The 17508-nt window shown below is 43.3% G+C and overlaps 1 protein-coding gene across 1 annotated transcript in view; it reads right to left on the bottom strand.

Annotated features, from left to right (window-relative positions):
• The window catches only part of Ptprn2 (protein tyrosine phosphatase receptor type N2), a 744114-nt gene that overhangs the window by 397600 nt on the left and 329006 nt on the right, over positions 1 to 17508 (bottom strand). Inside the window, exons 7-9 of the mRNA XM_041638770.1 lie at positions 5456 to 5659; positions 3906 to 3946; positions 1196 to 1581 (exon numbers count right to left, since the gene is read on the bottom strand). Of these exons, the coding sequence (XP_041494704.1) occupies positions 1196 to 1581; positions 3906 to 3946; positions 5456 to 5659 (631 nt within the window). The remainder of the gene's footprint in view (positions 1 to 1195; positions 1582 to 3905; positions 3947 to 5455; positions 5660 to 17508) is intronic.

The following is a 17508-nucleotide window of genomic DNA, read 5'->3' as shown; positions in this document are numbered from 1 at the left end:
GGTGGAAGGAAGGCCTGAGCATTCATACCTGTGTGCGTGCATTTGCACACTTCATATATGCTCAGATGAGCGCTCATACCCGTGTCTATACATCTATATGCATGAGTGCTCAGCTATATGCCTTCCTCCCTTTGAAACACTGCTCCCATGACATGAAAAGATGCTATTTTCTCATGGAGTGTGACATCAAACATTGGGCTCATTAGCAAAGGGGACTCAAGTATCGGGCTGACCACTGTTGAGTCTCTGGTACTTAGTGTTTGAGTTCTTTCTCTTGTTAACCTGTAGCCACGAAGAATATTCCCCTCTATATGGTCTACTATTTGCTGGGAAACAGATAAAAGTTTTAGAGTTCCTCTTACCCCTGGACCCAGCAATACCACTCTTGGGAATATACCCAAGAGATGCTCTATCATATGACAAAAGCATTTGTTCAACTATGTTCATAGCAGTATTATTTGTAATAGCCAGAACCTGGAAACAACCTAGATGCCCTTCAATGGAAGAATGGATGAAGAAAGTATGGAATATATACACGCTAGAGTACTACGCTGTGGTAAAAAACAATGACTTCTCGAATTTTGCATGCAAATGGATGGAAATAGAAAACACTATCCTGAGTGAGGTGTCCCAGACCCAAAAAGATGAATATGGGATGTACTCACTCATAATTGGTTTCTAGCCATAAATAAGGGCCACGGAGTCTACAGTAGGGGAACCTAAAGAAGCTAATTAAGAAGGTGAACCCAAGGAAAAACATACAGTTATCCTCTTGGCTAAGGAAGTAGAGTTCCGAACAGTAGGGAGCCAGGAGAAAGCTAAGCTTTGAGAACACCAAGTCCCACTCTGTACCTGCTGTTGCTTATCCCCGAGTGTGGGCATTCCCTGGGGAGAACTGCCTGGGCCAGACCTTTCTACCCCACCATGGCTGTCCTCTGCAGACGCCTCTGTCCCTCAACGAGTCCATACCTGCAGAGACGGGGTAATCAAGAGAAGCAGGCAGGGCTTGCCTAGCTTGGCATGATTACTGTCTTCAGATCATGGTCCTAAAGTCGATGAGAAGTGCAAAAGCCAGCAGAACACTGCTGGCCGGGCAGCCTTCCCCACACACCTGGGCTGTGTCTGCTCCTCAGCGAGGCACTGCCACCCTCCAGTGCCTCGGCTCCCAGGGATTAGAAGCAGGCCCTCCACTCACTTGCTTCCTGTGAGGATGTATCCCTGCTGCTCCTCCTCAGAAGACTGAACTTCCAGTTGCAGGCCTCTACTAGGGGGTCCCTGTGCCACTGAGTGAAGGTTTTGCTCCTCCTCCCACACCTCCGGAGCTCGGTTTTGGAATTGGTTCTCAAGTGTCTGGGCCTGGATCTCTGAGTACAACTTCTTCTCCATCAGGTCTTTGGAGTAAGTCCGGCTCCTCACATGCTCCACCCCAGCAGTCTCCTCTTCTGAAGACAAGACCTCCACAGGCTGCTCGGACTTCTTGATCTCTGCTCCTGAGGACTTTCCCAGAATGGGAACTTCAGGTGATAGAGGTGACCCCTGGTCTTTCATGAGGTCCCCAAGCTGGACACTCAGACGATTGACCTAACAAAGAAGAAACATTCATGAGATGCCATGTAAGAAGGTACTGCTGGGTAGATATTCCGGAAAAGTCAAGTCACACGAAGGGATGGCAATAGAGCACTCTGAAGGAAGCCTGCTGGAGAGGGTTGCAGCATCTGTGTGTAGAACTAGAGGGGATATTAACCAGGGTATCAGTCACGTCACGGTGCTCTCTTCAGCTCCTACCACCCTGTGACACACTCTTCCAGAAGAGTCCCTCTAGAAGCGATGGACTGTCAAAAATATTGATCACCACTCCTGGCTTCTGTTGAGCTCTCCCCAACACAAAAGATGTTGTAGGACTACTGGTCTATGTAAATCAGTCTTATATAAACCATAGAAGTTAGGAACCATCAGTGATCCCCATTTCATAGACAGGGAAACTGAGGCAGAAACTAACCTTGAGTCCCGAACCCATCATAGGGACATGTGCTTATGTTCCAGTGTCATTCTGGCCCTGTAAGAATGATGCTTTCCCAGCCTGAACCCACTTTCTTTTCCTAACTCTCTCTCTCCCTCTCTCCTTTCTTCCTTTCTTTCTCTTTTTCAATCCTTCCTTCCTCCCTTCCTTTCTATTTTTTTTGTTTCTTTTTCAAAACAGGGTCTCTTTGTATTGCCGTGGCTGTCCTGGAACTTGCTCTGTAGACCAGGCTGGCCTCAAACTCAGAAAGACCTTCCTACCTCTGACCCCTCCCTGAGTGCTGGGATTAGAGGCGTGTGCTATCATCACAGCTATTATTACGGTGCATGGCGGCAGCACGTTTTTGCTCCATGTAAACCTCATTTCATCATTCCCAGCCCACACTCTGGTCTCGGCTTCACATATTCAGCCTTACAGAAGCTGGACATCAAATGATCACTGAAACAGAGGTCAACAGTTGCAGATTTTGAAGTCCAGTTTAACCTTTATCAAAAGGCACTGTTTCCATGAGGACAAGGCCCCCAAGTGTGACCCATAAATGTGTGGAAGCAAATGGCCTTATCATCTCAGTGGAGTGGCTTTAACCATGAACTTGTATTTCTGCTATTACTCTAGACAAGAGCTGGAGTTTGGTTTCTTTTACAGCTTGTTCCACCAAACACATATTTAAGGAATAGATAACCGTGAGGGAGATGATTTCCCCTTGACTAGAATTCATGAGTTTCCTTTGGAATGTGTGAACACAGTAGTTTGATGAAGACATTTACTCCGGCTTTGGTTTGCAGCAACAATACACAGCAGTTAGTTACCCGGCAGGGGCTTCTGAAAGACAGGGGATAATGATCTCTCAGATGGAGCTGCATGTGAGGGGAAGGTGTCACTAAAGAGAGTCAGAGCAGCTAACACTCAAAGGCTCCTGCTGAAAACAATTCCCTGAAAATATACTCCAAGAAATAGAGAAACACATCAACACAACACATGGAACAAAGAAATGTCAAAACCCAACAAGGGCAGGAGGAGGTCATGGGAGAGGCAAGGAGGCCATGAGTAGGGTCTGGTAGTTTCACCAAGTTCAGGTGCAGGGGACCTCTGGCCTGAATTCTGAGACTACAACCTCGAAGGTTATGGGGCCTGTGTGGCACCCATTCTCCCTTCCAAACCCAGAAACAGTTTCCTGACCAATTTCTCCATCACGTCTCAGATGGAAGTCTCACTGTGGCTGTGATTTCAGTTTGCTGCTATTCCCTGCTGTCATCCATCAGACACCGATCCAGAAGCAAGCAAGATGACATAAGCAGTTTGTCAGAGCCACATGACATCACTGCTTCTGTAAGACTTTCCTTAGAGACCACAGGTGCTCTAGCCCCCAAATCTAATAGTTATTGGGTATTGCTGACACAGAGTGCATAGGTCCTGGCTGGCTAATCCCTTTCACGAAGCCATCCTAGATCCCCTTAGTCATGGAGTAGCCTGTAACTGTGTGGTTGAGGACATCAGACAGGGAAGGTGGAGCAGCACCAGGTGCAAAGGAGCCGATGTGTCCCATCCAGGGAGCCTCAGACTGTGCACAGGATAAGTAGGTCTCTGAAACGTGCTGTGGGATGTTCTCATGGAAGATGGATTCTGAGAATATTAAATTCCCTTGTTTGAGTTCGCCATATTTTCACATCTCTATATAATGGCTAAGTATTCATTTATAATCTGAAAACATTTTCCAGATTTTCTATAACTAGGTCTATACAACTGTGTGTGCACTCTATATTTTTCTCAGTTTGGGGATTATGAGGATTTTCCCCATACCCTTCCAGTTGCTAGAAAGTTATATTTCATAAATATAGAGATGATGGATAATATCATGATTTGAGTCCATGTGCTCTCATCTTACCTCCTCGCTCACTGGATCATCCACCTCTGATAGCCTGTGATCTGTAAAAGACAAAAGCATCTTATCCAGGTTCCTGAAAGATGTTCTTATAACATGTCACAGTGCATGGCAAGGTGACCCCACAGAATCCTCATGTACATATCAGGTAGAGCAGTGTGACCACGTCTCTCGCACAGAGTAACCCTATAAAGTGGAACAGGGGAGGGCTTTGCTAAGCAGCTTAGACACAGCATCATTCACAGGTTCCTCTCCCAGCTCCACAGGCAGACCTGCACAGAGTCCTCAGGGTTTGCCATAGGGCAGAGGACCCCAAGGCTTCCTCAGTCAACAATGATAAAAATAGAGAAGTCTACCCAAACTACTTCATGTTAAAGATGGTGTGGGCTATCACATTGGCCAAAGAAATACTATCCTCATTTGCTTTCTAAAGCTGTGAGGAAACAGCACGGCCAAAAGCAACCTGGGGAAGAGTTTATTTCATCGTATAATTTACAGTCCATCATTCCGGAAGTCAGAAACTCTAGGCAGGAACTGAATGGAGCAGGACCACAGAAGAACACTGCTTACAGGCTTGCTTTTTTATACAACTCCAAAGCCCCTGTCCAGAAGTGATACTACCCACAGTAGGTTGTGCCCCTCCACATCAATAATGAATCAAGAAAACACCCTTGAGGCTTGTTACAGGCCAATCTGATGGAAGCATTTTCTCAGTTGAAGTTCCCTCTTCCAAGATGATTCCAGCTTGTGTCAGATGCTGGAGTCTAACTGACCACAACAGATGTCCAAGGCTATGTAATTCAGGGCACACTCCTCAATTTGTAGGGAACTCTCTAGATCCTCCTGTGCTTGGTTAGCCCTTTGTAACTGGTTGACTTTCCTCTTTTCCAGGCCACATGGGAAAGGAATGCACCTCACATCGACTTTCAGTAGGGTTTTATGTGCCTACCATGTTCAGAGCTCAGAAGCTCGGAGGCCCACATGCATTGAGCAGCTCCTCAGGTAAGTTGATGTCGTCTGCTGCTTCCAGTAGCTTCGGCAGCAGATGCAGACAGCTGAATGAACCCTTTTTGGTTTATTGTTCAAATATTTGACAGTGCATACTAGTATGACCCAAACAAAGACACTCTCTATCACTCTCAGGTTCTCCTAATTCTGAACCTCAGCACACAGGAATCGAGCCTCCTCCCTGAGAGCAATTTGTCATCCATATAATTGCTCTGGGAAGCCTAGTCTGTCAAGAAAGCTTTTTGAGCCAAAAGTTCAAACAGATAAAAAAAAATCTTTAACATAAATCCATCTCTCCAGCAGAAAGAATGCATTATGGCCTGGGGAGTAGGACTCTCCCCTCCCCAGGGTTCCCTCCCCTCCCCATAGTGCTCTCCCCTTCCTGTATCCTCACCACCTCCCTATATTGTCTCCCCATGGCTTCTTCCCATCTGCATTACTCCTTCTCCAGGCTCCTTCCTCCTCATTCCCCCAGTCCCTCCCTGCCACTTCTTCCCTTGCCTGTGGCCACCCAGCTGCAAAGGACCCAAAGAGTGGGAGGTCACCTTGAAGCACTACTTCTGGGGCATCTGCCTGCTCTCTCAGCTGGCCTTCAGCCCCTCTCTCATGGCTATCTTGGCTTCCCTCTGCAACATCACTTTGTTTGACTCCAGCAATTGAGTCTGCCATTTCCTCAAACTTCAGGGGGCCCAGGCGGTCCACTTCAGCTTGCTGCTGTAAATCCTTCAGGAGACGTCGTAGGAGTGTGTCTAGGGGAACCGACAAAGTCACAGTTAGCAGTCACACAGCATAAGAAGGAGGATGGCTATTGGAGGGACGTTTTTGTGTTTAGCTGGACATGGAGCTCACGGAGTAGGAAGGAATGATTGACTGACTGCCCAGAGAGGGAGAGAAAGCCTCACAATAACCCCAGGGTCAGCTGCGGAGGAGTTGGCATCTCCTCAGCAAGCCTTCAGGTTATCAACACACATTAAGCTGTGTCTGTCTCTCCCGGAACAGAGAGCAATTACAGGATAAAGGGACACTAGGGCTAAGACTCACTGTCTCACTCCACCTACCCCGCTCAGATGCTGCAGAAATGGACAGCTGTCATATTTCTTGAGGCTCATGGAGAAAAACCTCAGTTGAGCACTCTGACCAGCATAACAATGTGTCCTGAATATGTACAGAGCCTGGTGGCCCCTGTGCCATGTGCGCATATATAAAGAGCCTGGAAGCCCCTTACTGTGTGTGCATATGTACAGAGTCTGGTGAACCCTGTTCTTTGTGGTGTGTGTGTATGTGTGTGTGTGTGTGTGTGTGTGTGTGTATGTACAGAGTCTGGTGGACCCTGTGCTGTGTGTGTGTGTGTGTGTGTGTGTGTGTGTGTGTGTGTATGTTCAGAGTCTGGTGAACCCTGTGGTGTGTGTGTGTGTGCATATGTGCAGAGTCTGGTGGCCCCTGTGCTGTGTGTAAAGTAAAGCAAGTTCTGAAGGCAGGCTCCCACACAGCTAGACAGTCCAACCTTCACTGGGAGGGAGCCCACATACAGGGACTCAGAAATTGTCACTGCCTGCGGCCTAGAACCTTCTTCTAGGCCAGGGCCCAGTGGAAGGAGGCATGGAACATGTACTACTGTTGAAGTCCTCCAGCTTCCACCTATGTTCTGATCCTAGAGCCAGACTCTACCATTCATTCTGAGCAGGGGTAGCTCTAGCTAACATCTGTGCAGGGACCTCAAGAGATCAGGAAGGTGATGTTTTCCAAAAGACCCTTTACTCACTGTCATGTTTGAACATGCATATTCACAATATTTCCATATTCCCCAGCACCCCCAATCGCCCCAACACTGTGGGAATAGACGAGGCCCCGTGGTTTATGAGGCAGGTGTAGGGGCCAGCTTTCTTCAACACAGTCCTAGACTTTGGTCTATCTGTTGTAGCTACTTTGACCTTTTTTAGTCAATTAACAATGGCTATGTAGCACTTTTATCATGAGAAACCCTTCCACAAACACTGCCCAGGCCTAGCAAGTGCTTCTCTGAGTGTCTCTCTCTCTCTCTCCCTCCTTTCCTTCCTCCATCCCTCCCTCTCTCCCTTCCTCCTTTTCTCCATCCCTCCTTTGAAGCAAGATTGCATTAGTCTTGGTCCCACCAATTGACATCGTCCATCACAGACAGATGTGGATAGGAAAAGGTTCCCCTGCATCTGCCCAGGTTTGCTTCTGAACAACTTCTAGACCTCGATGTGAGGTTGAGGTCAGGGAAATTTCCCCAAGCTCAGATGTCTGGGGTCATATGCATGATGGGAATTGAAGGGTATAGCATACTGAGGAGTCATGGCAGGCCCCCAGAAGTCAGCTATGCAGAAGTGTGGTGTAGATAGGCATGACTTGATGATGCATGTGAAAGGAAACTGCCCAGGGACAAAAAATAAACAGGATGTGTAGCAGGGCATGCTGGGAATCCCTGCTGCCACGATCAGAGATCTTATAGAGCACCATAGGCAGGACACTGAAAATCCAAAAGGTCACATCTTCAAGGAAGGGACACCAAAAGACAGTGCTCATGAAAGATCAATACCATGAGAGGATTAGGATAATACAGAAATTTAGCTGGTACTGGGAAACCCTCTAAAGGGATCTGCTAACATGGTCCAGTTCCTGTACACACAGATCCCAGCACAGAGTAAAGGCTTGCTTACAAGTGAGTTGAAACTTGACCGTAATCCTCAACAAGGAGAGAGAATATGACGAAGAATAACACAGGCAGAAGGGCACATCAGGTATAAACTCAGCAGGGACATAGAAGAAACAAAAACTGAAGAAGAAAAACCTATAAAAGAGTTTAACCATGGGCCAGAAGCGGGCAATTAGAAATGAGTCTGAAAACACAAAGGGCCAACTTGCCATCTCTTGTAATCAATTGAAGCTTCTAGTACTGGAATTGGGTTGAATCTAATTGAGTTGTTGGCCAAAGGGAATCCATGGGAAACAACTCAGACTGTGGCCAAGTCTGTATATTGTGCTCCACTAACTGGCAAGGCCCATTCCTGAAGAAAACACCTACATGTCTCATTGAACATAAAGAAGCTGAGCTGATGTCTACATTAGAGCCTTCACTCTTATTTCTACCATCTTTAGATACAGTGAGCTGCTCTGCATGCTACCAAAAAAGAAACATAAACACCAAAACAGCCACAAACCATTTAATCTACAATGGTGTCCTGCTAGTAAAAAAGGCAGGCCAGAGTAGGCCTGAGGCAACAAATTCCATAGGAGTAGGACTGAACCAGGACCTCTGCAGATGCTGGCATCAGTCTGGGACCTCAGAGTTAGTAGGCAAGAAGTAGAAACCTCTGCGGGTCTGGGTGTAAGTTTAGGACCTTAGTAGGCCTGAGCCAGGTCCTCTGTTGGTCCGGGCACACCCAAGTCTGGGACCTCTGAGGGAGAAGATTAGAGCCTGAGACCTTTGCAGGACCAACCCCAAGCCAGGGACCTCCAAAGGAGCAGATCCAGAACAGGGACATTTACGGAAACAGGTCTGAGACAGCAACCTAGACCAGAGGAAGCTTGAGACAGCAAACTCTACAGGAGCAGAGCAAACCCCAGGAGTGCTGAGCAACCTCCAGGAACATGGAGTGACCAATGTGGTAACTAGAACCATGTCACTGACTGTACCACGAGGAACAACCATCTGAGTCTTGGATCCACTGGTACCTAGAAGATTAATTACCAGAATAATAGACAGCCCCAAGGACACCAATTAGAGGAAAAGATGAGTAGACAGGGTAAGAACACATGCAACACCACAAAGAGAAACACGGCAACAGTAAAATCTAGAGGCCCTACAAGAGCAAGACTTGAACAACCAAATACAGATGAAGCAGAAGAAAATAACCTAGAAAATAACTTCAGGAAAATGTTTGAGACTCATAAAGAGAAAATGAGAAATTCCCTCAAAGAATTTGAGGAAAAGGCAAACAAAAAATTAGAAGACATTAACAAATCCCTTAAAGAAAACCAAGAAAAAGCAATCAAACATATGAAAGAAACTATTCAAACTTAAAAACTGAAATACAGACAATAAAAAACACAAGCAGGGGAAATTATAGAAACAGAAATTATTTGAAACAGATCAGGAACCACAAATGCAAACATAAACAGCAGAATACAAGAGATGGACGAAAGAATCTCAAGCGCTGAAGATACAATAGAGGAAATAGACTCATCAGTCAAAGAAAACATTAAATCTAACAAAGCTTAACACAAAATATCGAGGAAATGTGGAAAACAATGAAAGGCCAAACCTAAGAATAATAGGTATAGAAGAAGGAGAAGTTCAACCCAAAAGCATAGAAAATATATTTAACAAAATCATAGAAAAAACTTTACCAACCAAAAGAAAATATGTGTATAAAGATACAAGCAGTGTACAGAACACCAAACAGACTGGATCAAAAAATAAGTTCTCTTGCCACATAAGAATAAAAACACTAAGCATACAGAATAAAAAAGAATATTAAGAGATACAAAGGAAAAAGGCCAAGTAACATACAGAGGCGGTCCTATCAGAATTACACCTGACTTCTCAATGGAGACAATGAAAGCCAGAAGGTCATGGTCAAGCATTATGCAGACATTAAGAGATCACATATGCCAGACCAGATTACTATACACAGCAAAACTTTCTATTACCATAGAAGGACAAAATAAGATATTACATGACAAACCAGATTTAACCAATACCTAGCCAAAAACTCAGCCCTATACAAAGTACTAGAAGGAAAACTCCAACCCAAGGAAGTTGGCTACATCAACAAAAACACAGACAATTGATGATCTCATAGCAGCAAATCCCAAAGAAGTGAAAAACACACAAATTAACATCACCAACAACGAAAACTAAATTAACAGGAGATAGCAATCACTGGTCATTAATATCACTTACTATCAATGGACTCAACTCACCTATAAAAAGACACAGGCTAACAGATTGGATGTGAAAACAGAATCCATCTTTCTGCTGCATACAAGAAACACACCTCAGCCTCAAAGACAGACATCGCCTTAGAGTAAAGGGTTGGGAAAATTTTCCAATCAAATGGACCTAAGAAACAAGCTCATATAGCTATCCTAATATCTAACAAAATAGACTTCAAACTAAAATTAATCAAAAGAGACAAAGAAGGACATTTCATATTAGTCACAGGAAAAATTCATCCAGAGGAAATCTCAATACTGAACATCTATGCCCCGAATACAAGGGCACCCTCATATGAAAAGAAACACTTCTAAAGCTTAAATCATACATTAAACCCCACACACTTATTAGTGGAAGACCTCTACACTCCATTCTAACAACTGGACAAGTCAGTCAGACAAAAAATTAATGGAGAAATAAGGGAACTAACAGATGTTATGACTGAAATAAACTTAACAGACATCTATAGAGCATTCTATCCAAACATAAAGAATATACCTTCTTCTCGAACCCTCTCAAAAACTGACCACATACTTGGCAACAAAACAAACCTCCACAGATACAAAAAAAATTAGAATAACCCCATGTATCTTATCAGATCACCATGGCTTAAAACTAGAATTCAACAGCAATACTATTTCCAGAAAGCCCACAAACACATGGAAATCAAACAAGGCTCACCTGAATCATCAATGGGTCAAGGAAGAAATAAAGGGAGAAATTAAAGACTTCCCAAAATTCAATGAAAATCACCACATAACATACCCAAATTTATGGGACACAATGAAAGCAGTGTTAAGAGGAATGTTCATAGCAATAAATGCCTACATAAATAAACTGGAAAAATCCTACACTAGTGAATTAACAGAACATTGGAAAACATTAGAACAAAAAGAAGCAAACTCACCCAAGAGAACTAGATGGCAGGAAATAATCAAATTGAAAGCTGAAATCAACAAAATAGAAACAAAGAAAACAATACAAAGAATCAATGAGAAAAAGAGTTGGTTCTTTGAGAAAATCAACAAAATAGACAACCTTTATCCAAACTAACCAAAAGGCAGAGAGAAAATATCCAAATTAACAAAATCCGAAATAAAAAGGGAAACATAACAACAGGCATGTAGGAAATCCAGAGAATCATCAGATCATATTTTGAAAACCTGTACTCCACAAAACTGAAAAACATAAAGGAAATGGACAACTTTCTGGAAAAATATCACTTACAAAAATTAAATCAAGACCAGATAAGAAAATTAAATAGACCTATAACTGCTAAAGGAATAGAAACTCTCATCAAATGTCTCCCAACCCCCCCCCCCCCAAAAAAATCCCAAGACCAGATGGTTTCGGCTCAGAATTCTACAAGATTTTCAAAGATAAACTAATACCAATACTCCTCAAATTTTTCCACATAATAGAAACAGAAGGAACATTGCCAAATTCTTTTTATCAGGCTAAAATTACCCTGATATTCAAACCACATAAAGACGCTACTAAAAAGGAGAATTACAGACCAATCTCACTCATTGATGCAATAAGTGATGAACATTGATGCAAAAATATTAAATGAAATACTGGCAAATCGAATCCAAGAACACATCAGAACCATCATCCACCATAATCAAGTCGGCTTCATTCTAGACATGCAGGAATGGCTCAACATACAAAAATCTGTCAACATAATCCATCATATAAACAAACTGAAAAATAAAAACAACATGATCATCTCATTAGAGGGTGAAAAAGTTTTTGACAAAATACAACATCTCTTCGTGATAAAGGCCTTGGAGAGAGCAAGGATACAAGAAACGTATGTAAACATAATTAAGGCAATATACAGCAAGCCAACAGCCAACATCAAACTAAATGGAGAGAATCTCTCAGCAATCCCATTGAAATCAGGAACAAGACAAGGTTGTCCACTCTTTCCATAACTATTCAATATAGTTATTGAGGTCTTATCTAGAGCAGTAAGACACCAAATGGAGATCAAGGGAATACAAATTGGAAAAGAAGGAGTCAAACTCTCACTATTTGCTGATGATATGATAGTTTACTTAAGAAACCCAAAAATTCTACCAAGGAACTTTTACAACTCATAAAGACTTTCAGTAATGTAGCAAGATACAAGATTAACTCAAAAGAATCAGCAGTTCTCCTTTACAAGAATGATAAAAGGGCTGGGGAAGAAATCAGAGAAACATCACCCTTCACAATAGCCACAAATAGCATAAACTATCTCAGAGAGTAACTCTCTCCAAACAAGAAGACTTTTATGACAAAAACTTTAAATCTTTGAAAAAAGAACTTGAAGAAGACACCAGAAAATGGACAGATCTACCATGTTCATGGGTAGATAGAATTAACATAGTAAAATCACAGTCTTACCAAAAGCAATCTACAGATTCAATGCAATGCCCATCAAAATCCCAGCAAAATTCTCCACAGACCTTGAAAGAACGGTACTCAACTTCATATGGAAAAGCAAAAAACCCAGGATAGCCAAAACAATCCTGTACAATAAAAGAATTTCTGGAGGCATCACAATCCCTAACTTCAAATTCTACTACAGAGCTACAGTACTGAAAACAGTCTGGTATTGGCATAAAAACAGACAGAAGAACCAATGAAAGAAGATAGAAGAGCTGAATATTAGTCCACACGCTTTCAGACACCTGATTTTTGATAAAGAAGCCAAAAATATCAAATGGAAAAAGAAAGCACATTTAACAAATGGTGCTTGCATAACTGGATATCAACATGTAGAAAAATGAAAATAGATCCATCCATATCTATCACTATGCACAAAACTCAGGTCCAAATGAATCAAAGAACTCAACATAAAACTAGCCACACTGAAAACTAGCCTCATAGAAGAGAAAGTGGGAAGTATACTTGAATGCATTGGCACAGGAGACCACTTCTTAAATATAACCCCAGTAGCACAGACACTGAGAGAAACAATTAAGAAATGGGACCTCCTGAAACTGAAAAGCTTCTGTAAAGAAAAGGATATGGCCAACAAGACAAAATGACAACCTACAGAATAGGAAAAGATCTTCACTAACCTCACATCAGACAGAGGTCTGATCTCCAAAATATACAAATAACTCAAGAAATTGGTCATCAAAAGAACAAATAATCCAATAAAAATGGAGTATAGACCTAAACAGAGAACTCTCAACAGAGGAATCTAAAATGGCTGAAAGACACTTAAGGAAATGTTCAACATCATTAGTCATCAGAGAAATGCAAACCAAAAAAAAAAAAAACTCTGAGATTCCATTTTACACCTGAAAGAATGGCCGAGATCAAAAACACTGATGACAACTTATGCTGGAGAGGTTGTGGGGTAAGGGAACACTCCTGAATTGCTGCTGGGAGTGCAAGCTGGTACAGTCCCTTTGGACATCAGTGTGGTAATTTCTCAGAAAATTAGGAACCTTCCTCAAGACCCAGTAATGCCACTTTTGGGTATATATCCAAAGGATGCTCAACCATGCCACAAGGACATGTGCTCAACTATGTTCATAGCAGCATTGTTTGTCATAGCCAGAACCTGGAAACAACCTAAATGCCCCTCGATCAAAGAATGGATACAGAAAATGTTGTACATTTACACAATGGAGTACTACACAGCAGAACAAAATAACGACATCTTGAAATTTGCAGGCAAATGGGTGGAGTTAGAAAACATCAATTTGACTGAGGTGAGGTAACCCGGACACAGAAATTCAATTATCATACATACTCATTCATAAGAGGTTTTTAAACATAAAGCAAAGAACACCAGCCTACAAATCACAATCTAGAGAATCTAAGCAACAATGAGGACTCTAAGAGAGGCATACATGGATCTAATCTACATGGAAAGTAGAAAAAGACAAGATCTCCTAAGTAATTTGGGAGCATGGGTACCTTGGGAGAGGGTTGAAGGGGAGAGGAGAGAGAGGGAGGGGAGCAGAGAAAAATGTAGAGCTCAATAAAAATAAATAATAATTAAAAGAAGAAGTGCTAATACAATGCTGGTACAACTCTTGTGTCTGATCTGACTTCAGGCCCACTGTACCCGATGGAACTCATACCTGACATTGCTTGAGAGATCAAGAGCCAGAGACTACATAGTTCAAAGCCTAGATTGAAGCCAAATTCTACTAAAAGTCACAAAAAAAATGGATTCTGCTATACTCATACATCAGTGCCTTCCTCTGCCATCATCAGAGAACTTCCTCCTGCAGCAGATGGGCACAAATACAGAGACCCAACAGCCAGACATGAGAGAGAGAGAAGGGAGGGGAAGAGAGGGGAGCGGAGGGGAGGGGAGGGGCGGGGAGGGGAGGGGAGGAGAGGAGAGACCTTGAAACTCAGTCCTAAACTCTTTCTTCAGAGCTTAGGGAATCCCAGAGAAGAGGCAGAAAGAGTGGAAGAGCAGAGCAATGAACAACACCAAGGAAATAAGGCCCTCTCAACCAACATGATCAAAGCTCTGATGAACCCACAGAGCCTGAAGCAGAAACCACAGGGCCTCTGCAGGCTGCATCTGGCCTTCTGTATATACATTGTATCTTCCAGTGTAGTGTTTTTATGGGATTCCTGAATGTGTGAATGAGTGGCTCTCCATTCTTGTGCCTTCTTTGGGCTCTTTTCTTTGTCTTGTCTAACTCAGATGTGTTAGTCTTTGTATTCTCTTTTATACTATATTGTTTGTTTATATTATAATCCCTTATAAACTCATTTATTGTCTAATAGACAGAAAGGGAGAGGATCCAGATGGGAGGAGAGTATGAGAAAACTGCAATCGAGATATATTTTGTGAGGGGGAAAGTCTGTTTTCAATAAAAGGAAAAAAGAAGAAAAGAATGGGGCCTCAGGCATCAGTGAGATTTTTCTCTTTGGTATTATACAGATGAATGGCATGCTTGGATCTCTAATCAAGAACTTTAAACTCAGAAGTCTGTAGCCAGGGGACATACCCTTCAGACACAAAGGGGACCAACATTACTTACAGAATAGCTACTGGGTGGTGCTGCAGATGTATCCACAATCACCCTCTCACACACACAAACACCACATGCATGCAAAAAGTGGGGGGCAAAGAAAACAGAACATGGAATTCCCAAAAGAATACAGATAAGCAGCCAATGAAAAGATGTGTAGTCCTTACCCTTACCCCAGCCAATGGGGAAGAAAGCACATATTTTGGAGGTGCATAGAAAAACAGAGGCTGTCTATGTGACTGGAGGGGAGTGAACTCCACAGTTCATGTGCTCTTCATCAGAGGTGCCACCCTCCCAGAGGGCAGAAACGACAGCTAGATTATGTGTCCACTCAGAGTCAGAGAGGACCAATACTGGGGTAGACAGAGAGGAGCAGGCTGGGGTGGGCAGAAGTGCCATGATCCCACAGTCCACCTGACTGGACAGGAAGAGTCACTAATGGTCTCAAGGGACATCCTTCAGGTGTTCCTTCAGAACAGCAAGCGTCAGCAGGGTGCATAGGGAATGTGCAGACAGGAGTGGTTCTATGTGGTGTTACAGGTGGTCTCCTAAGCACACATCACAGAGCTCATCCTGTACACACTTCAGCCCATGTATCTGCTTATATGCAAGTTCCATCTTAACAGTAGAATAGCAAACTCTAAGTCTGATTGAGTCCAACTTCTCCAGTTTCAAGGAAAACCCAGATTTCTTTTGTTCATCTTGTGAGTGTTCAGTTCTAGCATCTTTATCCAGAGGCTGTGTCTGAAAGTTTGGTTCTGTGTCTCCACTTCCTGAGGTACACTAACAGTGCTGCCAGTCACAGAGACCACCGAGATGCACGCTGGGTCTCACACTAGTCCTTAACCTTAGTGGAGTAGGAGAATCTGATTCCTACAAATAAGGAATGCAGGCTTTTTGTGTTTTCCAGACTTTAATTTTTTAAGCTAAAATTACATACTCTAACAGTGCTGCTAATCTCCTCCTCCCATCAACAGGCAGAGATGGGCTCTAGACACAAAAGCAGTGCAGGTACATGGGGCACGTCTGTCACCATAGAGCTCCCAGAAACTGTCACACCTACTCCACACTCCCAAAGCAGAGTCATGTGCACCATGCCTGGGACCAGAGGGCCCCTGACACCACACCACAGATCCGGAGATGCAGCCCACTAAGTCTGTTCCATTGCCCTGACTCTGGATCTTCATGGATGCAGAAGGATGGCATATCAGGTTAGAACAAGTCTTACCGCTGAGAGCACCTCCAAAGATGGGCATTTAGAGACCCCGGGGTGAGCCCATTACAAAGATGGGCATTTAGCGACCTTGGGGTGAGCCCATTACAAAGTCATGCACAGTTGACTTTTCCCTGGTTGAAGCTCTCCTGAAGGAGGAATGTGAGCCTACAGTACACTTTCAGTTGCATTGCCACATAGCAGGTAGGTACGTTTTCTGGTCTCTGGGGAATCTCTCTAAGCTACTCCAAGAGGGAAGCATATGGGATCAGTCAGGAGTAACAAGATGTCATTGTGACTTATAGTCATACTCCACCTGAGGAAGGGAGCAGACAGATGCATGGTGTTTTCATTACAGAGTTCCTCACTCCCACTTCCTTCAAAGGTCACAAAGACAGTCACATCATGGCAATGCACACACTCTCTCTTCTTGATGAGAAGGAAAAGAATCACAGTGTGTGTGGTCTAGGACCTTGTCAAGACTGAGCTCAGCTTTGTATGGAACTGGGGACAAGGAGAGCATCCAGCTCTAGAAACTGGCATGGACTCAACATGAGAGGCTTTGCAGGTAGACAAGGAGGAAGGAGACATGGAACTCACCACGCTAAAGCCAGAAGAGCTAGGCATGTGCAGGCCTTTGCTTGACCTGTAAGCACAGAGCTGCCAGAACCCATACCCATGTATGTGTTCATCATCTACCCACTTATCCACTCCAGTATCCTTTCACCTACACACTGCCCATCCACCCATTCCAACCATCCAGTTTGTCAACTTATATTGGGCAACCATTAAGTTCAGAGCCCAGGAGTAAATACAAGCAAGAAAATATTGAAAATTAAGGGCATAAGATTTTGGAAGACTACAATATTGTTCACATATATACATACATACCACATGCACACATATACCATACACATATAACTTATGTATGCACATATAAACATATACTCACCACACATATAGGACATACACATATACACATCCATACATACCCCAAAATATTTTGAATCTAGAAAGACTCAGCCAGTGGACATGACTGGTAAACTTGATTTATTTGCAATGCCAACCATTAGGATCCTGTGAGAGCCAGGCATGGTCCCAGTCCTGTGATTGCTACACTTCCGAGGCTGAGGCACGAGGATCTGGCATTAGAGGTCAATTGGACTTACAACAGGTCCGGTTCAGAAAAGAAAACCAGCCCCATGTGATGACTGAGTGCCATTCCCCACCACCATTTTTTCTCTTAAAACAGACAAGTATTCAGGCTGGCTTGTCACCCAGCCTGTCACATATTTCAGTGTTTATTAAGCATCTTCCTTTCCTGAATTTCAACTACATGGCCTCCAAACTTTTGCAAAATAATCTATTTGTGCACCACTGCATGAATTTCACCCTGCAAACTGACAGGGTGACATAAACAAATAT

This window comes from Microtus oregoni, unplaced genomic scaffold (genome assembly GCF_018167655.1).
Source record: "Microtus oregoni isolate MIOR12 unplaced genomic scaffold, Mior012 000056F_ref0000123, whole genome shotgun sequence".
Lineage (NCBI taxonomy): Eukaryota > Metazoa > Chordata > Mammalia > Rodentia > Cricetidae > Microtus > Microtus oregoni.
Note: the sequence above shows the minus strand (reverse complement) of the source record. Positions and strands in the feature narration are given on the sequence as shown.